General features: G+C 36.4%; 3 protein-coding genes across 5 annotated transcripts in view; 1 reads left to right on the top strand and 2 right to left on the bottom strand.

Moving 5' to 3' along the window:
- LOC108013317 (uncharacterized) overlaps nt 1-17,311 on the bottom strand; it is a 42,644-nt gene extending 25,333 nt beyond the window's left edge. The window contains exon 1 of the mRNA XM_065864865.2: nt 17,308-17,311. The gene's annotated coding sequence lies outside the window, so the exon portion shown is untranslated. The remainder of the gene's footprint in view (nt 1-17,307) is intronic.
- Nucleotides 1-26,022, bottom strand: part of Pgant2 (polypeptide N-acetylgalactosaminyltransferase 2) — a 28,269-nt gene extending 2,247 nt beyond the window's left edge. The window contains exons 1-6 of one of the 3 annotated variants that reach the window (XM_017089896.4): nt 25,753-26,022; nt 19,613-19,830; nt 2,296-2,595; nt 1,605-1,816; nt 1,371-1,537; nt 296-983 (exon numbers count right to left, since the gene is read on the bottom strand). In XM_017089896.4, coding sequence (XP_016945385.3) covers nt 296-983; nt 1,371-1,537; nt 1,605-1,816; nt 2,296-2,595; nt 19,613-19,699 — 1,454 coding nt within the window. In that variant the 5' untranslated portion in view covers nt 19,700-19,830; nt 25,753-26,022. Of the gene's footprint in view, nt 1-295; nt 984-1,370; nt 1,538-1,604; nt 1,817-2,295; nt 2,596-19,612; nt 19,831-20,888; nt 21,069-25,752 lie in introns of those variants that run through there. The other 2 variants (XM_017089895.4, XM_017089894.4) reach the window with 2 other exon arrangements.
- On the top strand, nt 5,757-6,380 carry LOC108021268 (uncharacterized). The gene has a single exon (XM_017089898.4). It carries the CDS (start codon nt 5,856-5,858, stop codon nt 6,315-6,317), a length of 462 nt encoding a protein of 153 aa, XP_016945387.3. The 5' UTR covers nt 5,757-5,855; the 3' UTR covers nt 6,318-6,380.
- Nucleotides 26,023-26,645: the final 623 nt, after the last annotated feature.

Here is a 26,645-nt window from a genome sequence, read left to right as displayed (position 1 = left end):
ATATATTCAGTTTCCAATTAAACTACTATCTCTTTCTTAGCCGTTATTTAAAATTTTTGTTTAGTAAATAAATCAAATTATCAGAACTTCCATACTTTCTTAATAAAATAATTTTGTTTCTCTAGAATTTAAAATTGATTAGAAAATCCAATGGTAATTATGGTTTTAGGAGGTATATATTATTTTCTCACAGGCTAAAGCAATAAAAAACTTTTGTACCTCTTTAAATTTGAAATGCCTTCGAATTTACTTAGCAAATTGTATAAAATTGCCCGATTTGTCTCAGTGTACTTACTTGCCGAAGGGAATGTTCTTGGCAAGGGGCACGGCGTTGTAGTAATGCTGCTTGTAGTCATCCATCCAAACTTCCGCCGCACGTCGCGTGTTCCTGGCGAAGACGTTGCCACTTCCTCCGGGGAAGGTGTACGGATGCCGTTTGCGGAAGACGTGACCCACCCGGCTGCAGGGGATGATTTCCAGGCTGCCACCGCATTGCCACACGCGGAACGAGATCTCCAGATTCTCGCCGCCCCACACGTCCATCTTCATGTCGTATTTGCCCAGTTTGTTGAAGTAGGCCTTGTCGATGACGAACAACCCGCCGGCAATCATCGGTGTCCGGATGGCAGTGGTGGGGTCATTGTGCCTCATAGCCCGCTCCGAGGGACTAAGGTACTCCCACTTGAAGATTAGATTCCAATCGAATCCACCTCGCAAATCAGCCGAGGCTCCAATGTACTGGAAGTTGTCCATGCTGATCACATCGATGACGGGACAAACCACTCGGGTGGGATCCTCGCGAACGCGTTCCAGAAGAGGTTCCAGCCACATCTCGTTGCACTCCACATGGCTGTCGAGGAAGGTCAGGACACTGCTGACGGCCGCATCCGCACCCTTGACCCTTGACCTCACCAGACCCTCGCGCTTCTCGTTGCGAATGACCCGCACCTTGTCGATCTTCGCCAGCTCCAGACCATCCTCAGCTAAAATGTGTGTATACAATTAAGTTTAAGATATTTTAGGAAACGCCATCATAAGAATTTGTAGTTCAATGTAGAGAAAATATTGATAAGATATGATGATCATTTTGATGAAATTCAGTATCAACTCCATCTAGATATGTGGTGTATCACTTTGATATGTTCGCCATCTTGGTATTTTCCCTCTTTTTCTATATTGGAGAGTTTCAAAAAAGGCTGTCTCGCTCTTAGCTTGAGTATTTTCAGGCGCTATCTAGTTCTTTTCTCTCTTTTTTGATCTGAGAGAGTTTACAAAGAGAGAAAAATTGTATTTTATAAATTTACCCTGCTAGTATCAATATGATCCTTAAGTGTTTTTTTGTGCATTTAAAAATAAAGAAAACCACTTACGATGATCACTGTAGTCATCTACCAGGACGATTTCGCGTATCAAGTGTTCGGGACTGCGATTGAGGACACTCACAATGGTTCGCAGTAAAGTGGACCTCGCCTCGTTGTGGAAGGTAATGATGACACTCGTCTCGGGCAGATCTTCGCGGTATTTCTTGGTCCGGCACCTGATTTAGTAAATTGTAGTCCAATTTAAAAAATGTTCTATTCCAAATTGTATTCTTTGAAACCTACATGGGATTTCTGGTGTCTGGTATATCCCGATTGCTGGGCAGAGCATCGCTGGCCTCCTGATTGAAGCGATTTCTGATGTAGGGATCTTCGCCATTACGCAGGGCCCCCGCTCGAATGTAGCCCGCCTCATTAAAGTATTCCACCTCGGTGCCTCGACCACTTGGAGCCACTGGTAATCGACCACCAGGTCCTCCAGTTCCTCCACTGAGACCCTGAAAATTGTGGATTAAGTTTTTTATTTAATCGCTGTTTACTTAAAACAATTTACGGCCTTTCCTTGTTAAAGCTTACATAATTTTTAAGGTCAACATAAAGTTTACATTTTTATAAGCGATTTTAGGTTGTACATATTCCAAACTATATGTGAAGTACTATATAAATACTAATTGAATAATTATTAATTAATATTAATTATAAAAAACCCTTTTTGTACCACATTATTTTAATGATTTTGGGAAACATGTCATATTAAAAGAGTCTTTTTAAAAGTCCAAAAAATCTAAATAATTGTGTTTTTTAAACTTTTTAAAGAACATTCCTTGCAATATTGTATAGCATAAGACTAGTTCATGATTTTACCTTTATTATGTTAATATGTAAAATATTTCTAGTTTTCAAGCTCATACATTTCCGGATATTTCACTGATACTTTGAAAATTCAAATCTAATCCCCCATATCTCTAATCCTTACCTGTGATGTCTCCTCCAGAGCCACGATTCCATTTAACTTTAGGCCGTGGACCGCATTGCGCTCGAAGTCCTTTACCGACCCGATTAGGATGACATTGCCACCGGGATCGTCGGCCCCGCTGCCAGCTGCTCCCGCTCCTCCTCCTCCTCCTCCTCCTCCGGCACCTCCTCCTGCTCCTGCTCCTCCGCCAGCTGGCGCCCACTGGCGGGCGGTGGAGGCTGCGGCCGCCGAGGAGGAGTCGTCCTGGTACTGCTGCATGGCGGTGGCCACCTCACGTAGCCGCAGCGCTCGATTTTCCACCTAAAAGGACACAAGGTCCACGAGGGGAGACAAGTGTTTTAATTTATTTCTTTAATCTGCGCCACATTGGCGACGTTGACGCCCGTTCGGGGCAATAACTCAACTCAACTGGGAGCAATTCCCTTGCACTCAGAGAAATGCAATGTAAGATATGGAATTTCAAGGATTTATATATTTTGTACGTATTTTTGAAGTACCATATAAAACCTAAGCCTCAAAATATAACATAAATTCTAGCAAGCTAATCCATTTGTAATTTTAATCTAAGGGCTAAAATATTTTTTAATGAGTTCCTTTAAATCATTTATAATTTTATTTTTTATCCAACAAAAAACTAAAATGTAAAAACTAATGACACATTTTTTTCAAGTGCATAGAGAGAATGAAAAGGGTTGGGGTTTCGTGCAGGTTTATGGCAAAGTTTCACCAAAGTTTCAGTTCGCAACACAACAGAACAAAACAGAGCCAAAAGCAAAGCATTGGGAACAGTTTTCGTGTTTGCCCCAAGATTAATAATCTATAAATTGCAAATGTTGCCAGGAAGCGGAAAACAAAAGCCCAGGCCACCACCACGACCCAGTTTAAACAATGTCCAAGATTTCTCGGCGACAATTTTGCTGAAATAACACGGAAAACCTTTTAGGAGCAAGGCCTGAAACATTTGCTCCCAGTGGCCAAAACTTAGATTGTCTTTAAGAACATCTCAGAGTGGCTAAAACGGGAAATGCATTAGTAATTAACGAAAAGCAAACCTCTTTAAGTTCGTTAGACATTTAAGAAGCTGTGTCTTTCAAATATGGAAACTCAATTGGTATTATTGTTTAGCTTTGGCTTTAACATAAAACCTCGCCCTTAAGTAAATCACAAAGCCCAGACCTGACAACTTTCGATAAGCAAACCGAAAAATAACAATGTGTTTGGTTCTTTTAAAAATACAGACAAAGCAGGGACAACAATGTCACACAGCAGACACCGAAATAACCTTGAGACCAAGCCCTATAACACTCATCCCAATAAAACTGAAGAGAATTGATGGGAGTCCTTACTTGAGGACATTTTAAGTAAATAATTTACAAGTGCAAACACGCTGAGGCACGAAATATTTTAAATTGAAGAGCTGTCGGGTGAAATCTTGCATGTCAAATTACGCTTTGCATAAAGGCACATTAAAATATATTATGGGGTAGCTTAGTGTTGAAAACGCCTTTGCAATTTTTGCTAAAAGGCAACATGTTACAGGCCAAACGATTGAAAGACCCACAAAAGAGCCAGAAAAAAAGCTTTCCACTTAAAATTAAAATCACGCATACGCAGCGTGCAACACAAAGTGCCAAAGTCAGCTGAAAAAGTAGAAAAGAAATCGCTTTCAATACGTTTGCCACACATAAATCAGAGTTAGAAGAGCCCCCGATAAAAGGCTCCCGACAAAACTCTTGACAAATAGATTCAACGCAAAAGGGCAATTAATAATCGACTCGGGCCATGGTAGCCGAATCCTCTTTCAGGACCTGAGAAATTGGGTCACTGTTTAGCGGAGTGAAATGATTCATTTGTCAATTTAGTTGGGTCAGTTAGCCAGCCAAGTGGGGGTTAAAGAGCCCTCATGAAGCTCTCCATTTGGAGACGAAGCAGATGTTGAATATTTCTTTGGTCCATTGATTAAGTTGGATTTTGGGAGAAAATCAGTTAAAAGCCTTTTCAAGATGGATATCTTTATAGATTTTATATGATAAGTATTATTTAGAGATACTTATATTTTTACAGGTCTATTTTTCTTGAATGTAATTAAGTTTCCCTTTAACAAATAGTTCATTTTCTGAGAACTAGGGTTCAAACGATACATTTTAAATTACAATATATATAGATAAACAAAATCTTATATTTTAAGCATGTAAAGTGATTAAAATCTAATCTATTAACCATTAGTTTTCTTTCTATACATGTCAACGTTAAAGGATCCAATATGCTATAACCAGAATTTGATTTCCCCTTCAAAAGTAAGTGAGTGTTCTCAGAACTTGGGTTTATACGATATCAATTGCACCCACCTCCTGGCAATATGTATTAGATTTCAAAGCCCCCCACAGCGATTTCTGATTCAAAGCAGTCTCAGTTTCATATCGCAAACACCTCAGGGCTGGCTGGAAAATCAAACTGTGACCTAAACCCTTCCATAGGCAAACGGATTACGCATACGCAGCGTAAACACCAAGAACTAAGCCTGAAAGCCAGAGGTCAGCGGAAATGCATTGTGGCAGGACCCCATTCATGGAGGTTAATTCGCTTATCAATGGCATCTTAATTAGTTGCATTGTTTAAAGTGGAAACTGCGTACGTTGATTGGCCAAGTTCCCATCCGTTAGCACTTAACAATATTGGTTAACCAGCGCAAATTAATCACAATTCCAACTCAATTTTCAGTGCTATTTTTATCACTAGATGGTGGTGGATAAAAATACAAACTTTTCTCTCCATTTGCAAATTTATTTGTCCTTTGGGTGCTGCCAACTCCCATTGCAAACCGTATCTATTTATGGAAATCCTCGGGAGAGTAATGACTGAAAAATTATGCCACTGACGTCAGGGGAAAGATGAAACTTTTTGCTGCCCACCCGAAAGTTCAAAGTCAAGACTCCAAATCATCCACTTGGAGCTCATTAAATTCTAGTTTTGCTCGGACTTGTTATTTACTTTTGGCCAAAAACTATCATCAACTAAACGAGAGCAACAAGTTTTTGGTTATTTTTGGTCATCTCTGGGTTTATCGCTCGAGTTCAATGTTTCCAGCCAAATAGAGATGAGATGGCAAGCAGAAAAACGAATTGTTTTGAATTGAGTTCAGAGCCATTTGCTCTGGCATTGATTGTTTTTTTTGTTTGGGGTCACAGAGAAAATATGGAAATTTCGATAAGATTTTTATGGCGTTGTGGTAGAGCTTGTCTTTATTCTGCAATTTTTATGATTTGTGAGCAGAGCTGAAATAATAAACAACAGAAACCCGACTCAATTAAACAGTAATAACAACAGAAAGCTCAAGAGGATGAAATTAATGGGTTTTCGGCAGGGATTATAAGGACTTTGTTTGTCTGTTTTTGTGCTGTGAATTTATTTGAACATTGAAACTGTTTTTAAAAATCCAGCTGAGCTGGGCAGGCCCTGAATAAGACCTCTATGTGGTTTGATCAGAGTCTCTCACAACTTAACAGATCGTAAGACTTTAAAGAATATATTCAAAATTGATAAGCCTCTACCATTTTGCAATGGCCAACAATTTGATCACTGAGGAGGACCAGGAGTTGCAGCATAAATCTGGAATGGATTCCCCGGACCTGTCCCCCAAGACGGAATACTCCACCGGTTCGGTCATCAATGAGATCATCTCCAAGTCCCTGAAATCCGAGGAGGTTCCTTTGGCCAAGCAGCCATCATCTCGCATCACTTTTCGAGCTCTGGCCAGATTGGTTATGATGCTAAACTCAAACCTCAAGAAGGCAAATAAGGCGGAAGATGTGGATTACTGGCGTAATCTCGCCGAGACTCTTGGGGAGGCCAATATCCGCTATAAGAAAGTCACCGACATGCAGCGCAGGAGGATCGACACCCTGGAACAGGATCTTCGCAACCTGGTCAACTTGGCCCGTGAAACCCAACAATTGCTGGCCGAGATCGGAGCCGAGAAGAGGGTCACCCAGGAACTTGGTCATGGCGAACATGCCGACTAGGTTTTACATCATTTCTACTTTCGAACTTCCTTTCAAATCTTTCATAAAGAATTAGTTGATTCACATTTTGCGGTAGTTTTTTATTTATTAAAAATTGTAAATGGAATTTGGGGTGGTTTTTCGGAATAAAATTTTAGTGTGTTTAGATTTTAAACAATATTTTCGTTTGTTTATAAAAAAATAGCATCATTAATAGACGTTTAATTTTTGAGAACCTACTCCAAGAAAATACCTATTGCTAAAGAATAGCTATTCTAATTTAATTAACAATTTTCAAAAATCTTGCACCATCTTTTTTCTACAAAAACAAAGTATAGATATTTTTGAATAACTTGGTTGGTTTATAACCGTTTTTTTTTGTGATCTATTCCCCGAAAATATCTATTACTAATCAAAGCATTTTTAAAATTTAAAATTTTTATTTTCTATATTGATTTTCAAATAATTGATTTCTCTTAGTTATTTGGTTTGTTAATAAAAGAAATCATCAACAATGAGCTTCTTTTTGAAGGACCACCTCCCAGAAAAATACATTTCGTTAATTAAATGTTCTATAACAATTGTCAATTTCCATTTTCTAATTAGTCACATTTTCCTAGGTTTCCCTAATTTCTTTTATAGCTGTTTACCTACCTCAATTTTAATTTGCTTCTTCAATCTGAACGTGCATGTGCTTCTCCCCCTAATTCACTCAACCTTAACCATTATTTGGTTTTATTTCGCTGTCTGTTTGTTTGGAAGAGAGTAGAGCGGAGATTTCTTTAATCTCGATTGGGGGCTTCGTGTTTCTACCACTTCTCCATGCTCTGAACGTGTGCAGTCTTCCAGCTGAATGATTTTCACATCGAAAGAGCTCCTAACTGCATAATTTAGTAATTGGAACGTATCAAATTTAGTTTTCACCCATACAAGAAAATGCGAAGAAACGAAGAAAACAAGCGTAGCTTTATCACTTATTGCAATCTGTTTCGGTTTTTCCATTTCTGCATTACAAATGAGAGAGGTTTCTATGTTTTTTTTTTGTGGGGCGCCACACCCGAAATGGGGCACCTCGAAAAGCTCGAAAGAACAACAGAATTCAATTAAAAGTCTATGCACGCCATTCGAAACCAAAAATATTGACAAATGCTCCTTCTGCCGACAGGCAGGCTGAAAAACAACCTAAACAATGCGCCCATTGAACTCGAACCCTGATAAAAATTGTTTATGCCACATGTCATGGGTCTGGAAATCTTGTTATTCAGTTTGTTGGCCAGACATTTCGGCCCTCTTGCAACGCACAGCAATTGCGGCAAAAGTTTAGTTTACCAAAAGGGGTTTCACATTTCGTTGGAATAATCAAACAAGTTTTCCCAGAAATTGCCATAGAATATCCAACATTTCGGCAGAATATCAATGCAGAATAATATTAATTTAAATAGTGCAGAGTATGGAAATAAAATTGATATGTAAACTTTATTCAGTATGAATAAATTTCTAGGAATGATTGAGGTAAATTAAATTTATGTCCATACTTAAACAATAAAAAAATATTACATTTAAAGTGTATCAAAAAATTCGAATAAATATATTTTTTCAAAATTTAAATAAAAAATGTGAAATAGATCAGTAATGACCTTTTTTTTTCTTGAATTAGGTTTATTGCAATATACTCAAACAATTATCAGCTTTCCACAGTTTTACCTGCAGGCAGTTCCGATTTTTTATTATTTAACCATTTTATACCTACTTCACTCTGGTTTTTAATGATTGATTATAAAACACAGGTCTGCCGTTGGTTAATTTCCTAAAGCAGCGCAAAGAAAGAAGATTTCTATCTACTTTTAATGACATTTCGTGGGGCAAAATTAAACACCAGTTTAATGTCAACAAGAAAATGGTAGACAAAGCCGAAAATTACGATCAGTCGATGGCTAGACAAAGTGGAAAGCCAACGATGTGTGAAAGCGGCTCGAATCCTCATGGCAAACAGAAGCATAATTATCTGTTATGTTTGGCCAACACCAGCGATGGATTGACCCAACAAGTTAATGGGAAAACTCACATGTGCCCCCACCCACAAACACTCCCCCCCTCGATTTTCCGCACACACACCCCCGATTTTCGACGATTTTCCTGCTGATGGACGACTGTGTGATGTGGTGGCAACTGCAGTTGCGTTATGCAACTCTTCTGTGGCATGGAAATTGTGTGCCACGATGCCATGCCAACCGAATTGCGGCCGCATCAGCAGCAGCAACAATTGCAAATTGTTTTGGTAGCAAAATTTGTGTGGCATCTTCGTTGTCTCCACGGCTTTTTTTGTTTTTAGTTCCTCATGACAGCAGCTGCAGTTTGTCTCTCGTCTTGCAAAACTCAATTAAATATATATATAGTTATTTGGTTTTTGCCCCGGCTTTGATCTTCCTTTCTATTTCTGCTAAGGTCAGGCCGTAAATCAGTCGGCAAAACGAGCTTACATCGTAATTTTTATTGGAGTATTATGAGGTTCCCAATTATGGGGAGATTGCATTGCAGATGATTCATTTTTACCATCACCTTTTGGTATAAACTCTATATTTGTACGTGGAGTATTATTGCCAAAGAATAAAATATGGTTTTCCCAAGGCTTATGACACTTGAATAGAAGAATTTTTATCACCACCACTATTTTTTCCTATAAAGATGAAGTAATTATTTTTTTTTAAACCTTCTTGACATAAAAACAACACTTTTTTCTGAATTTTAACTAGCCGATATAAATATGATATAAGTTTTAAGATGAAGTTATTATTATTTAAAAACTGTTTGTGGTTTTTGAACATTTTTAGTATCACATTTTATATTTTCTAATTACAAAACCTTTTTTAAATTATAATTAAAATTGATATACTATCAATTTTTGGACAAAGTATCGGTTAAAAAAACAATAAAAATGATTTCCATAATTTGCTTCTATGACATTAATAAAACCCTTATGAAGAATTTTAATTAGCTGTTATGAAAATGTTATTAGTTTTAAGATAAACCCATTATTTTTAAGAACACTTTGTGGTTTTTAAACATTTTTAGTATGACTTTTTATGTTTTCCCATTATAACTAATGGTTTGTCAAGTAAGATTTAGCTACTTGTGTGCCCGGAGGCCTAAGATCCACATTATAGCTGGGGTTCCACAAACATTTTGCGGAACCGCCCGCCTCTGGAGCATCATTTGCAGTTAGTGGTCCGTGCAGATGAAGCTGCAATAAATTGCAAGTTGCAGCCCGGCGGCAGCTGTTGCATGTTTGAGGTTTTGGGCCTGTTTGTGTGTGCTTGCGGATGTTTTGCGTCCAAATTGCCACTGTGAGTGACTTTGCCTAACTGCCTAACATAAAACCCACAAGACAAGAGGCTTCTGTTCCCCGGTTTGCGACAAGAGATCTCTCCATAAAATATATTGAAGTGCTTTGCATAAGTTTGAGGTCTCTGGCAATGGCTTATTGCATGTCGCCACGCCTCTGGGTTTAACCTTTGACTTTCCGAATGAAAGAAGAAAATCAATTAAGGCCAAACTTGGAAATTAGCCCGAGAAATTCACGCCTTACAACCATTAACGCACTTTATAATCAACTGGTGGGTCATCCATTAAAGCGGACTTGAACCGAAGTCACATAGACGACCATTACAATTTGTGGATACTGCTCTTTTTCCTTTGCTTTTTCTATTATGTCAGCTTCTATCTGTCTGAGTTTGATTGTTTTCCATTTGGTCTGGCTGTGAATGGGTGACTCATGCAGGGGCATGCTGCCTTTTCAATGATTAAGCACAAATAGGAGTCCAGCAGCTGGTAACGCCCTCGAAAAAAGGAAGATACGAGTATAGAAGATATATGTATAGATAGGCACAGTGAGTAATAAGATCTGTAAACATTCTGTAAATTAAATTTATATTTAATAAGCTTTAAAATATATTTATCTAAATGTATACAACTTTTGTAACCATTTTAAAAATAAATACAGATCTCAAACCACTAAAGTTATAGCTTCCTACATTTTAACAAGTATTATTTTTGTGGTTCTAACTTGTGCTATGAATGGATTTTTAGCTCAACTAAAATACAACTAAGCTGGCACAGAAATAACTACATTTTATATATTACTTATAAAGGTGTCTGAAAGTATGCAACACCAAATTTGGTATTACCTTTTTTTGTTGCATACTTTTTGACGCCCATGTTAATAATTTTATAAATCTGGTAATACGAGTATATGTCCATTATAAAGACTTTTTTAAGAGTTTGTTGTTATTATAAGTTAAGGTTGCAATTTTTAAATATTAAATCTTTTATAAATCTTAAATTTTTTATATAATTTTATTATAATTTTATTATTTTATTATATATAGAATCCTATTAACCACTCTTAGTACAGTGTGCTATTGGTGAGGCCGGCACATGTCATCAGTCAGGCTAGAGTGAGCTCATGGTCTGGGATATACAATCGCATGCAAAGAGATACATTCGAGACAGTTCAACAATCAGTTGATGGATGCACTGTTTGCAGAGGGTCGCCGGGGGACAAATTGCCAGAAGCTGGCGACAATCGGAGCAAAAACCACACATAGATATAGATAGAAAATAGAGACGACAACTGTGGAGTCATATTAACGAAGAGAATTTTATCTCGCTTCTGGTTATATTGCCATTTTTTTCATTTTAAAAACTAATTCGAAATGTAGATGACCTCAAAACCATCGGTCGTGGTCACTGCGGTCTTTATTTATTTGCACTCGAAATTGCTGTTCATTCATTTCAGTTGGCATCGTTTTAATTAGTTTATTAGCAACATCGATGCGGCTAAATATTTAACCGCATTTCAATAAATGAGCCAATAACGATAATCAAGCGGATTAAATATTTAAGCTGCCGCATTGCTGGTCTATTGTGAAAGAGATTTATTTGCCAATATGTGTGCAGTAATTTATTATTTTTTAAACAGGGGTCGATAAAATCATTTATGGTTTTTATTTTTAAAAGCTTGTTAAAGAGAAAACACGTCAACATATAATTAAATGGTTAAGTAAATTACAGCATTTGAATCAAGATCTAATTTAATTTATTGGGTATTCAAAGATAAATGCTTGCACGGCGACAAGATCAACCCAAATGCAAAAGCAATCACTGCCAAATGTTCCACATTTGCCCTTTCCTCCCCAAATTCAAACAAAACCGCACAAAAGTCAAACAATAAAAAATCAACATCTACAACTTTTGGCCATATAAAAAGGAGAAGCAAACCAGAAAAAAAAACGCGGAGGTGAATGCCACTACTTAAGTGGCTGAAAATGTCCGAAAATCGCGGAAAAAAAAATTTAAAAGGGGCCTGGAAAGAAAACCCCATCAGGCAGTTTTGGTATTCAGTTGGCTGCGAGGAGATAAAATAAAAAACGAACGGAATACGAACCGTTTTGCCCGACAATTGGAGACAGTATTACATGCATTTGAATTGTCTACAGTTGGACTTTCTCGACCTGTTCAATTGTCTGCATTTGCCGTTGGAACCGGTACTTTCACTTGCCCGCGCTCGAAAACCGCATTTAAATGATCATCTTTAAATTGACATTTAAATGTATTTTGATCATGAGTCACGAAAGAAGGGGTCTCATTGGGATTAAAATGTCAAAGTGGTTTTTGAGCTGCCTTTTAAATGAGCAGCGAGAAAGCCGATAATTGATTGTTTAGGAAATCGACAACTAAGGGAACTAGACATTTGAAAAGGGCTTCCTAAGTAATATTAATTAATATTTAAATACTATGGAAATTATAATTGAATTTGGAAAATATGGTACACAAACATAATAAGAAACTTTTGTATAACATAAACAAATTGTTATAAAATATATAAGCACTTTAAATATTAAATTAAATATTAATAATATATATTTATTAACATAAAGTATTTTATTTATTAGATACTTGATATATTTTGTCATATTAACTGCATTTTTTCATAATTTTAATTGGATTTTCTGAAGGTCATTTCACACTTCATAACACTAAAATGGGTCATTATTTGACCCACATTAAGGCAACATCCATCGCACCCATCATTCCCACGTCTCTCTCTTATTTTTTCGTTTGGCATCTGCCAATTATTAAATAATAATTATTTAATACCCGTGTAAAAAGCCTTAAAATCATGGTTGTGTTGATGCTTTTGGCCATGTTTGTTTGTGTAATCGCCGACAAGTAGCACTTAGCCAAAGTGTTGCCTTTGTTTTCCTTTTCGGTGGCCTGTGGGCGCCACTGGACTCCCTCATCATGTGAGTTGTTAACTGGTTGTTACTTGGTTGTTTGGTTGCTGCAGGTCTTCTCCTCATAATGAACTTGAACTTTATGACGCAAAACACGTTAAGTTGACGTACCAAAGTGACGAGTGTTGGGCAAACACTGTCTCAGTCTCCCCTCGCATTTTATGCTTATTTTTGTAACATTATTTTCGAGACGGGCCTCGGTTAAGTGATGTTAGGTCATTGGAGATACTGTACATGGGGTTTTGCGTGTCAGTTGGCCAAGCCAAGTGGGTAAAGGTTAAACATTTGGGCTTTAAACATTTGGTTTAGTGGTTTGGGATCAAGACCTTGTGATATGAGACCCAAAATCGCAGTATATGCTATCGATTCCCTTTCTTTTTCAACATATGAACATTTCTATTGGTAGTTCAGTGCCATTATCCAAACTTCCACAAAGGAATTCACTTCCCTGGCCGCATTTATCATTGTTGTGCCATTTCGGGGTTTCTGCTGCTGGCCGCAATAGGAAGCAGTCCAAACAAGTTGTAAAATAACAATAAAAATCAGCCAATCGAAATTGAAAGTGGTCCAAAGGCAGCTACCAAAAATATTGGCGATAGCGATGGCTGCGTGACTGGTTTTGCAGACGAAGAAAGAAATCTTTTGATCCACAAAGAAACTATAGAAAATTTTAAAAAGGTATATTTAAAGGAATTTCTTAACTAATCACAAAACTTTTAAGACCAATTTCAATTTAATATCTTAATATACATTTTTAATACCAAATAAAAATGAACTTTCCTTTATGAATGTATATTTTGGTATTAATTTCGATTTTAGCTTTTCTTTCCAATGTATGCAACATGAACGATTTCTAAAAAATATTATATAAATATTTATTTATATCTTGTTGGTAGTTTTAGTACAGATAATTTTATGATAGTGACTGTATATAAATATTATTCTTATAATACCTTTATGATATTAGTATAGAGACACTTAATAAATAATGCCATAAATCTCTACAAACCTAAAATAACAAATCACTTCTAAAGCCAAAGTAATTATTTTAAATCTTAACCAAATCCGGCTCATATGCTCCAGTTGTCAAAATTAATGAGGTCTACTCAAAATATGTCTACAGAAATTACATGAAATTTAATACATTTTTTTTTGCTGTGTAAGTCGACACCATCGAATCAGCGAATGAGGTGGATAAGCGAAACCAAACGACCTTGTCTCGATGCGTTGGCCTGCGGTTAAGTTGCGTAATGGATGAGAGCAAGAAAAAAGCTGGTGAAGCGGCCACAGCGGCCAAGGAATCTGCGGTCCTGGCTGCTCAGGCGGCCAAGGAAAAGGCGGCAACAACTGCAGATGCGGCCAAGGAAAAGGCTTCCGCGGCGGCAACAACGGTCAGAGACAAGTCAACAGCAGCAGCAACTACTGTAAAGGAAAAAACAAGCGCAGCAGCAACTGCTGTAAAGGAAAAAGCAGAGACAACAGCAACTGCTGTAAAGGAAAAGGCAGAAACAGCTGCAACTGCTGCAAAGGAAAAAGCCGGAGCAGCAGCAACAGCAGCCAAGGAGAAGACAACAGCAGCAGCAATTGCTGTCAAAGATTCCGTATCGAATGCAGCAATTGCAATCAAGGAAAAGGCCTCCAATGCTGCCATTGCCGTGAAGCAAAAGGCCATCGAAGTTGCTGAATTTACCAGGGAAAAAGCAACAACCGCTGCAGCAGCCACCAAAGGAGCTGCAACATCAGCAGCAACGGCAACCAGGGAAAAATCCGCAGCAACAGCAAATGCTGTTAAGGCTAAGGCATCGGCAACAGCAATTGCTGTGACAGCAGCAGCAGTTGCAGGTAGGGATGCAGCAGCAACAGCCAAGGATAAAGTTGCAACAGCAGCAGCGGCAGCCAAATCAAAAGTCACAAAACCGAGCAGAGAGGAACCCTAGTTGCAATATCACCCTCAGCAATATGTGTTGCACATAGAACATGGATGCTCATGTGCAATATATGTTGCAAAAAGCGGTACACAAAAGCTGCAACATAATAAAATACATATTGCATGAATGGCTGGACAACAGCGGTGACAGCAGCAACAGGAGCAGCAGCAGCAGCAGCAACATCAGCATCCCCCGCAGCAACACGAAGCCGGCAGCAACACAAAAAGCAGCGGCAGATGGTCCGATGAAAAAACAAGGGTCCAGAGGCAAATTGAGGAACAGATAACCGGTTGGACCCATTCAAAAATATATACCCATAGCCGGTCGAACCAGAAGATTGTCATTTACGCCGACTGTGACCTCTAGGCTGGGCTCAACCCCTTTCCCCCAGCAACTCTCCTCATTCCCTCAGCCGCAAATTAGTCAAACAAAATCAAAAGTCAAGCCTGTCTGCAGATAAACATCGTTAATTATTCATAGTAAATCAAAGCGTTCAGCAAATGCCAAAGAGGCAACTAAACTTTGTAAATAAAACTGGGCGATTTGAGATGTTCTTCTTGTTTTTTGGGTAGGCCAGTTGTCATTGACAGCTGAAACTTAAAAAGTGTGTACCAGACAAGTTTTTCGATAAAAGGCTAATCTATCCGTTGGCCAAAAGAACTGACATTTAAAGCGGATGGGAAAAATAATAAATAATAATAGGCTTTTGATTGATATGGTGCTCAAAAATTGTTGTTTTCTATCAATCCATTATACATAAAAGCATAAAAATTATTATAAATGTAAATTGGTGAAGCATACCACTACCAAATACATACGTTTTTGTTATTTTTAGTTTAATTGGAACAGTCAGTTCCCAGAAAACTCCAATTAAACTATTCTAACGAAGTCAGCATTTTCAAATTAAATTTCTTTTATCGCTCTGCTTTCGTCATCTGTTTCACGCAAGTTATTATCCACCATAAAAACCAGTTTGATTTCTAAGCTCGATCATCGCCGTCTATTGAACTTAATTGAAATTAATTTCAAATGTTTTCAAGAGTAAATTACTTTTTTGCTGTGGATCTTTGGCATTCTTTTCGAGTGAGTTTTTTATACGTTGTGGATTGTCAACCAGAGCGTAACTTGCTCTGTCACGCAGCTTTTAAGTTTGCTTTTTTATCCACTGATTTAAGTTGTGTATATATAGAGTGCTATTTTTTATGGTCCTCTCTGTGATGTGCAGAGCTATAAATCGAATTCATGAGGCGTTAAGGTCTTCGAAAGTATTTTAGTTTGAACTTGAAATATTTATAACACATTTCGGTTCTTTTTCCCTCTTTTTTTTCCACCAAGGCCATAAAAGTTAAATGGCAGTCGTTATAATAGATTTTTGGAGTGCTTGCTGCATGTGAGAAAATCGAAATGGAAACTTCTGAAAAAAGTTTCTGGCTGTATTTGCATTTATGATGGCTTCATTTGCATATGGAACATCTTCGAGTGTCAAGCAGATGGAAAATATTGCATACAGCATTGGAAATAAATTCAAACTTAAAGGAATATATTTATACAGATGTGAGATAAAGTATTGCAATTTCGATTACAGTTTCCCTCAACATTCCAGGGGAATTTACTTTCTTTAGTGTTCTTTATTTTAATCACCTAAAAACACGAGTAAACCCATCTGTGACCTCGGACGAAAGTGGAAAACTTTGACAACAAAAGAGAAAGTTTAATTTTTAAGTCTATTCCGAGAAGCTGCGGGAATTCCAAATGAAATGGTTAACCAAAGTAATTAACGCACAAAAAGAAAGAAGACCAACAAAAAAGGCGAAAACTAATCAATCGGTTATGTAACCAACGCCCCGCTGTTAACAATTAAAGTAAATTAAATGTGTGATTGACTTGGGTGCAGGTTTTTTTTAATGATTTATTTTCCTTTCAAAACCATTTGATGCTCTCGATTTGAGCCGGGCGTGAGATGGCAGAAAACTTGGATATGTTTTTATGAATGAAATGTCATTGAATGGCAAAACTGGAGAAGAAAGATGTAAGCCATCGATCGGATGGCTCTGAAAATGGATGGTAATGGCAAACTGGATAAGAGGATAGCACGCAAAAAATAGGTTTAATTTCATTACCAACTTGATATAAATTTATTGAAAATTTTAATTGAAGATTAATATTTATAACCATTTTAGGATCAATAATCCTTGTACCGTCATATTTCCTAAATTACCACACGTACCCACTTAAATTGTCTAAGATTCTTAACTTTAATCCGCAAAAGGCAACTACAATCTATTAAAAAATACCCAAGTACTTAAAGATTTCTTATTATTATCATCTATCTATGATGATAATGTTTTATTTTAAACACTCATCAGCAAACAAGCGTAATCTTATCTAAAAAATGTTGAGTAAAAAGTTTGTCGCTTTAATTTAGCTTGTTCAGAAATAACTTAAGAAATAAATGGGCTTGGGGCAGCTTATCAAAAGAGGGAAATACTACTGAAAAAATGTATAATCAAAAATCCAATGACCAAGTATAAAGTGAGTGGACTGTGGCTGCATTTCCTGCATTTCATACGCAGAGCAAAAAGGAAAATAAATCAAGTTTACATGAAAAATTATTTCGTTGTGGTGGCAAAAAGAAGATGATTGCTATGGGGGCTCCAAGGGGGAAATGCGAGGACCACAAGTGGCTGGAACTCCGCTTTTGACCATGATGGTGATGGTGATGACGATTACGATGACGATGATGATGACGTCGAAGCGAGAGCCTGCGAAATTGTATGTGCGAATTTGCACCATAATCGGCTTCATTTGTGCAGATTTACGTTTCAATGTTTAAGCACTCCGCTTTTCCGCAGCCTTTCCATAATTATATTTTCTTCATCAGTTTAAAAATCATTCCAAGAGATCAAAAGTTTAATTAAGAGTATTTTATGGAATTGATTTTTCTCACTTATTGATTTTTAATGTGATTATAGTATATTTATCATTTTTATATTTATTTTATTTAAACTGCTTAGTTTCAAAGAGATTTGCTTATAAGCAATCCTTAAACAAGTGTATTTCCAAAATTCGATCCCCCAACCAGAAATAACCCGTTGTGCATTTTCCCACCAGTCTCAAAAAGCTTTTAAAATAATTTTATACTTGTTTGTGTCATTTTTAATATTTGCTTGTTTTAAAAAAAAGTGCTTGTGCCCAGTGGCTACGCTTTTTGATGCCATAAAGTTTTTTCAGATAACAGAAAGGCTATGAATGGCAGAACATCTCTCAAAGTGGTCAATAAATTAAAAGGATTTTTTGTTTAACACATTTAAATCATTAAAAAAAAAAGGTGCTGCATACAATGCTTTTTTACCACCCACTCTCACTTTGTTTTGTTTATTTTATTGAGTATGTAACTTTCCTCCTCTCGATGCGCTAGCAAAATAAAGCAAAAAATATATTTGATATTGCTGAAATAAATTGACATTTCGCCTCATGTGAGGGTGAATTTCTTTCGTGTCGTGCTGAATAATATTTATTTTTTCAGGAGAAAACACAAACGAAATTTGTCGTTGCTCTTGGATAAATAAGTAAACACAAAAAACCAGATTCAATTGAAGAGCACGTGTGGTGAAGACATATACAATTTACAACCACAAAATAGAGTAAGTATAAACTCAAGGTAAAGAGTAATAAATAAGAGAAGAAAATTTGATAGAAAATAAAATTGTTTTTTTTTATTGAAAAAACCTTACAAGCATTAAAGTTGTTGATCCATGACCCAAATGATATGGTGAACAATATGCAAAAGGGGTTTTGCCCATAAAGATAATTTTAATTGGTGTAGTTTATGAGCCACAAAAATGGTCTCCTCTTTCTGCACTAAAAAACCCAACTTCTGATAAGAAGACCCTCGCAAATGTATCTTTTTGCAACCCAAAACTGTGACAATCTCCCTAATAAATAGTCCCAAAATGCTAGCAATAAGTATGTGAGTTCGTTATATGACTGGCAGCTGACAGGCCAAAAAAAAACTTAATTAAAACTTGTAAAGTAAGCGACAAAAATACAGGTGGGCTAATTACGAGGTGGGTGAGAGGGTGCGAAAGAGGAAAAGAGAAAACAATGGGTTATCAAGTTGGTGGCAGGCTATATACGGTAGCAATCCAATAATTACTATGCAGGGCGGCATACGCAACGGACCTCTGCGATGCCATCATCATCGGGCTGTACGTCGAAAAAGATAAAAGATAATGATGATTCAGGCGGAAGAGGAAGAGGAAGGGCACTACTGAAGGGCGGATCCGCTTTAAAGTTGGACTGGTCTTTTTTGGCGGTACTGCACGAGTCGAAAAGTAAGCTCAAAAAGTGCTAACCACTCACTTCTATGCTACAAAGGCAAAAACATAAAAGAACACCTGACGCATAATGAAAGTGAAACAGTTGAGATGATTGGGGTAGATGAGATTAAATGGGATTAAGAGTTAAGAAATATAAAGGTAAAATTTAAGATCCCTAATTTAAAAATATAGAGCAATTATTTCATCTTTTCTAGGATACAAATACCAATGAAATAAAGGAACACCTGACTCATAATGAAAGTGAAACAGTAGAGTTGATTGGTTTAGATGGGATTAAATGGGATTAAGAGGTAAAAATCTAAGGGTATATTTAAGTTACTTAATTGAAAAATATAAAACACGAATTTTATCTTAAGCTTTTTAATCTTTTCTAAGTTGGACAGACCAAAGAAAAAAAGGAATACCTGACGCAAAATGAAAGGGAAACAATAAAGATGCACGTGGTAGATAAGAATAGATGAGATGAAGTAGGGTAAACATATAAAGGTAATATAGAAGATACCTTTTTAAATATATAGAAAGAGCATTTTATCAAAAAATATTATTTACGGAATATAAGATACGAAATAAAGTGGTACAGATAAGAACAAATGAACATAAGTACACTACGGATAAAAAATCTTAATTATTAATCCTAATCTTAATAAATCTTTGATTTTTTAGATAGAAAATATATGTAAAAGAACTTAGGGTTTCGTTTTCTTCCAGTTGAGTTGACTTCACCAATTTGTATATAGTTTACTTTGGAAACTTACCTTTTCCGTACTGGATTGGAAGTAGTAGACCATCACGAACATCCAAATGATGCTCACGAATACGATCAATTTGATGTTGCGACGCATTTTGGACAGCTTCTGTTTATGTATATATATTTAACTCCTAATTGGGTTGAGGACGTATCACGTTCACTTCGATATTTATTTATTTACTTTTTGGTGTGGTTGTTTTGGCAATTGAATAATGCGGTTTTTCACTGGAGGCAGAACAAAAGCATTGAGATGTGTATAAACAATATATATAAATTAAATTTTCGTATCTGTTTCAATTGTTTTTGTTCTTGTTTTTCCTTTGCACTATTTTTAATCAATTTCATCTTCACTCGATTCATTTGGTTTAATTGTGTTTGCGTTTTAATTGTTCAACTCTGTTCAGTTTATTTCAATTCGATTTAATTAGGCCTGTTCATGAATGCAAACCGATTATCTGGAGCTTTAAATGGTTTTAACATTTAATTCTCTCCTTTTCACAAATAAATGGCCCGCGGGGATTTTCTCGCAAATGTAGAGTGTTTTATTTAAAGTTATTAAGAGAGTTTTTGTGCTCACCGGATGTCATTATTATTAAAGTGGCGATGGGTTTTCAAGTGATAATAAATTTTAACCTTGTAAACCTTGTAACCTTGTAAAAAAAAAATTAAAACATATATCTTTCTTAACATTACATTAATGCCCAACTAAAATTTATAATAAGTTGACTTCTCTTTATAATAGGCCTTGAAATATTCAGTTTATAAACAAAAGTTTGTTTGTATAATTTATCTAATCCAAGAGTCTTTATCAAAGGGTGAAAACCTCGAAACCTGATAAGACTTCCACCACGCTGACAACCTACTAAAATTTATTTCCAAAGTTTAACCATTCTCAGTCTCTTCGAAATTACATCACACACTTTTAATGGATGCTAATTAAAGACTACTAACTCCAAAAACGGTAACGTTTTATTATGGTTCATTTCTGGTCAGATGGTGGGAAAGGGAAAGTGAACAGCAGCTGTTGGCCAACTTGATTTAAGCGTTTTTCAATTGGGTCTCAGTTAGGGCATTACGCATACGCAGCGTGTTACCATCATTGAGATAAGATAAGAATTCACTTCTTCTCCATATATATATTTATTGTAATGTTTGGAAGCCAAATTTTGGGTTTGATTTACAACACAAATAGACCACAATTGACCACTGTCTTTTTAGATTATCGTTATTGTTTTATCGTTCTGCCATTCGCCATTCACTTGTTCTCATTATATTGCATTTACATTTACCGTTTTTTCGATTTAACGACTGTTGCTAACACGACTTTTGCTGGCTTTGGATTTCAAACGCTGCCCGTGGCAGCCGCGTTTTGCCACCAAAAAAAGCGTCGACTGTTGGGGCTCGCTTTTTGGGCCAGGCCAAGACGAAAAAACGACGGAAAATGGGAAATCCCGGAGAGGAGACACGCGGCAAACGGCGTCGCATCGACAAATGGCCAAAAGCGCAGTGGTTGGCTATATTTTATTATATGCTGCCCCATTGAGGGAACCCTCGTATAAGAGTTGCGTTCGAGGCGGTTCGAGGCCCCGAACGCAACTTGTTCGAACCGACCCATCTTCTATATCTTCTTCGCCGACTTGATTAAATTACGACTTTTGTTTTTGTTTGGTCAGGAGAGGGCTTTTGCAGCCAAGTTTAAGACAGCTTTTGCCTTGTGGTGCACCGAGAAAATGGTAATCAATCGAATCTTATTTGGGGTCAGCTATTCTTAAAAATAGGTATTATTTGGGGGACCATAAAAAAATATATATGACCAGGTATGGAACCTTTATAAGCATTCTAAATGGTTTATTTTTTATATTTTACCATATTTTAATGGTATTTGCATTGGAGTCAGCACTTAATATTTATACTCAACTTATAAACCTAGGTATTTTTTATTAAGAGAGGATTGTCTTATAAAATGCACCCAATTCTTTGAAGTGTACTTTTTCTAGTGGAACGGAGGTAAAGTTGATCGAAAGCAAGCAGAATTCGCGGTCTGCGGTTGCTTTTAGTTTTATTTTGCGAATTTAAATTAGCACTCTTTGGATATCAAGTGTTTGCTTGTTGTGCATTATACTCATAAATTTATAATTCGCGCACACAAAACATTTTAGCATAGCAAAAAGCTTTATAAGAATACTTCTACTATATGCAAAAGGCATTCCCACATACAAAATGTTCTTAACTGCAGGCAAAAAACAATGTAAATTTAGAATATGCAAAATCTAATTTTATTTTTGATAGCTTTGACGATAGCAAGTGTGACTTTAATTGTATTCTTTTTATAGAATTTTAATATATATTGTTACGTGTAAAGCCACAAACATATCACATCAAATAAAATTAACACTTTAACACCATTAATAATTTAAATCATTGGCTTTATGCTATAAATCAATGGCTTTATATTTTCAAAGCTACAATTTAAAATAATTAATATTTCAAAAGTTTCTATTGGTTATTCAGTTTTTGTTTGCCTTAGCATAAATAAAACATTTGCAAACTCCAATTTATGGCTGTGGGCTCGCTTACTTTTTGCATTATTAAAATTAAGCAATGTTTAATTTTATATGGCTTTTTCGCTTTTAATCCAATTCTCTCGGCTTGGTTTTTTAAATGCATCTAATGAAATATTCATTTAGATTGCAGTAACAAATTCAATTATGCATATTTGCAACTTTTACCGGGCAACAATGGTCAGTTGGCTGGATTGTCTTTTTATTTTTCCATCTCTCTCACATGCAGCTGCTGCAAAAAAATATGTGCTTTATTTATAAATAGCGTATGTGGGGCAGTCCAAAAAGGGATGTAGGATAGATAGAGGAAGGATGGACAAGTGGGTTATTCTTCCAGTTCCTCCGCCCCACTCCGCCCCATTTAAATTGGCTTAAAAACCCAACGAACAGGCAACAAAGTCATGAATATGCACACATCCATCGGGCGAGCGGCGGGGAACTGAAGAATTCTCGAATAATTACACAAATACAAGTGCACAGTATCTACGTTTGGCTGTGTGCGTGCGGGTTTTCCATTAGGCGTAATTAGAGCATTTAGCATCGAGGAAAAAGTTAAGAAAACCCAACTAACAGCAGAAACTGACAGATTGGGTTGCATATGTATGTGGCACTCGGATACCGTTAGCTGGAGTTGCATGCCGCACATAGGAACAGACGTTCATATATTTGCACAAACGCATCATTGCTCTTCTACCACTCAGACAATTAACTTAAAGTTGGCAAAAGCTGCAGACGGCAGCTGTGTTGGCTTCATTTTCATTAGGAACTAGATCAATATTAATGGATCCTAGGATTGAACAAAAAATTGTTGTACCTAAAGTTCTTCAAAAACTAAAAGATATAATACTTGAATGTTGAATATAGCAAGTTCTTTAATAACACCTTATATAATTTTCGACTTTAAAGACTTATAATTTTCAAGAACTTTTTACATATCATTGTAGCATAGGCCATAATACTTCTTATATTCCACTTAACTAAAAAATATTTAAAGCTTCCTAAAATCCTTATTGGAACAAATTCTAACTGCTAAGATATTTACAAATTGCTATAATATATAGAAATTAAAAATTTTCATATTTATGAATTCGGATCTTTAAGAATGGAAACTGAAATACATGATCGTAGGCTATCACCCCCGATAAAAATGTTATAACACGTATATCATAATCATCAAAAGCTGTAATCTAAGATATATAATTCTTACACCAGATTTTAACTTTAAAAACCAAATCTATCTAAATCTATTTTCTGAAATGTATCTCTCGAGTGCTTTAGGAACCAGTTCCAAGTGGCTGCACCCAACACTTAGTGATTTTCGCAGCCACATCCTTGTCTCGAATCGACTTTCAGTTCAAGTACGATAATTAAAAGTTGGCTAAATGTTGCATGAGTTGCAGCTTCCTTGAGATGGTGCTGCCTGCGCCTCCCTTTGCCGCACTTTTAGCTACTGACTCGGGTCCTTTGGCTCCTGATGCCGCCCACTTCTTCCTCTTCTAGGTTTTTATGGCTGCCTGGCCACATCCACATCCATTTGATTGCACACCATTTGCCACTGGAGTGTGTGTGGGTGTGTGTACACGTTCGTGGGAGCCTCACCTCAGTGTTGAAGGCAGCTGGATCTCAACTGCATTGCACATTTAACTGTCGTCTCGTTTCCCCCAGTCGATATGTGAGTGTGCACTTAGAGAAACAAGGGCGTAGAAGATTTTAAAAAAATATTTCTCCTTGGTTCAAAAACTTGTAAACACTTTTTAGTCTTTTTGATAATACAAGTTATTATGACAATGGATAATAGGTTCTTGGAAACCCAGTCCTTGCAATAAAAAGGTCCTTTGATGCTATTTGTTTGTAAGGTTCAAAACCAACCAAAACCAGAAACAATATTTTTTACCCTTTTTCTCAAAGTGTATATAAATAAAATATTTCTTTGTTCATATTCAGATTCTACATACCAAAGTTAAAAAAATAGATACTCAAGGCAAAGTAAGAAAATAAAGGTAATATTGTTATGATAGATATTGAAAAAGTAATGGAAAGGAGTAAAATACTAATATGTTTCTTCGGATCATTTCAGAATTCCTATGCTAATATTATTATTTTCAGTGCATCTCTCTTTTATACCCCTTTCTTTCCCACCCTCTGCCTTATAGAAATCAAAGTGTAAATGTATTTTGTCAAATGCTGGCGCAAAAGTTTCCTGTTCTCGCTGTCAGTTTCCTCGCCTTTATCGCAGCCCCAATGTCACCCGGCGGAAATGTTGAAAATATTGCAAGGAAGCGTGATGCTGCCGCAAATTAATGCATAATTGCATTAGTCACTTCATTTGTGGCAAGTGCTAAAGGAAGTCTAGCTTGCAACCGCCGAAATTCGTTGCAATTTATATCAAGTGGATGGGATGGTAATTGTCAAATGTGGGAAAGAAAAGGTGGGGTGGTGAAAACAGGTTGAAGTCTGCTTTATATCCTGATGACAGACGTTGCGAAAGGATATGATAAACGGAAGTAGGCAATATGTTTTTGTGTGGGCGTGCAAGGACGAGATTTATTGCCTTTTGAAAAGGACTTAAGTATGTGGTAGCTGAGATAAAAGAGTTTCCTGATGATATTAGGCTCAGTAATGCAAGTGGTTCGTACTTGAGCCTAGAATTTAAGTAATTTTGAATTTCAAGGGACTACTGTAAGCCGATTAGTTTGTATGTTATGGAAAGACTGATGGCTTAGTAGTTATTTAATGACACACATTTGTATTGTATTTCCATGACAGAAGTTGATTACAATTTATGATAATCAAATGATACTTAATAATATCTAGATGTGGCTTAATGTTAATTGCTGAATACATCAATCTATATCTTACTATTAATTTAATTTGGGTACATTAAGGATTTTACCATTTTAACCTAGAATAATATACTCTTAATCATAGGGCTAAAATATGTTTCAAATTAAAACCAAAATACAAAATTATCTTTATACAAACAGAACTTATAATGATGTATCTTTGTATCTTTAAACTAGTATAGTAACTTGAACTGATTTCCTTTGTCATACGAATATAGCTAATAATGAGGGATTTAGATACTACAAGTATTCCAATATTTTTCTTAGGGGCTAAGCTCTCTTTCACTTTGGGTTTGTTGCACTTGCGAAGCCGGCCTTGGTTCTCTCTCGCTCAGATTCTCTCACCGTAACACCCTTTCTCCCACATTCTCTCTGAGTTTCTATATTTTTGAGGTAAGGGTGGCGCTCTCCCGCGATTAACAGTGGCCAAAACTTTGGATGGGTAACCCCGGATCTCTCTCTCTCGCTCTTTTCCCATGGGGCTTCACAACAAACTGTCCATCAGCTGCTTCATCCGAAATATACGTAAATATATATATCAACATACTATATATCTATATAGCACCCCTGTTGTTTTTGCTTTCGGCACGCGCCCCTTTCGACTTTGTTTGTCTGCCTTCGATTTTTAACAAACAAACTTCCCAAGTGCAAAATGCAAAATGCAGAATGCTAAATTCAAACGCAAACGCAAACACAAACAAATGCAAATGCCTTAACATTGATTAGTTGCACATTTTGCTTACACTAAAGATACGATGTGAACACGGTTTTTTATCACTTCATTTATGAGTTATGGATTTATGATTTTTGACTATTGCTTGCGTTTTCACATATTTGTTGTTGGTTTTAAATGCACTTTGGTGTTTTTGGATTTGGTGTTTTGCTAGATTAGTTTGTACAAGGCGTGTGTACAAAAATATATATGATTAACTATGTGTAATTTGTTAACATCGAGTTATTTAATTAATTAATTTATCATTTAGTTATGTAGTTGCTACAACGCGGCGACTTTCGTTTCCCGTTTCGTTCGACAGACTGAACTTTTTTAGCCAGTTGTCTGTTTCGGGTTGTTTTCCTCCCTTCATTCTCTGTTTTTTGTTGTTTTTCCTTTTTTGGATGAAGTAACTTTTCTTCTTCTTTTTGTCGCGCATTTCCGTATTTTGTTACCCTTTGGCTTTCTTCTCTTTGGCTCTCCCTCTCTTTTAGGGGGTGGTTTTACTCTGGGAGAGAACTCTCTCTCTCTATTCTGCTCTCATCCCCTTTGCGCATGCGCAAACCTCCATTTGCGTATTTCAAATGCAAATACCGTTACAAGTGGGTTTTCGACCTTTGACAAGTGGAACAAGTTGTCACGCCTTCTAATGCATTTAAAAATTCTCTATTTCTTTAAAACGAAATCTGAAAGAATGCGTTTTTCGAAACTAGGAAGTAAATGCAAAACCTCTAATAGCAAAATCCAGGTTATTAAATATTTTGGTCCTTAAATAATATTTTAAGACCTTAATTATTAAAAATAGTTGGAATATGGCTCGGATCAACTTAAAAAAGATTAAAGAATTTGGTTTTGTGGTATTGTATTTAATGAATTAGTTAAGATAATGTTGCAAGGTCATTAATTCCAAAATCGTAGTTCCAC

This window comes from Drosophila suzukii, chromosome 2L, assembly GCF_043229965.1.
Source record: "Drosophila suzukii chromosome 2L, CBGP_Dsuzu_IsoJpt1.0, whole genome shotgun sequence".
In the NCBI taxonomy this organism is placed as follows: Eukaryota; Metazoa; Arthropoda; class Insecta; order Diptera; family Drosophilidae; genus Drosophila; species Drosophila suzukii.
Note: the sequence above shows the minus strand (reverse complement) of the source record. Positions and strands in the feature narration are given on the sequence as shown.

Coding starts and splice junctions, on each gene's coding strand:
- LOC108021268 (XM_017089898.4), top strand. CDS start 5,856: ATGGCCAACAATTTGATCACTGAGGAGGACCAGGAGTTGCAGCATAAA.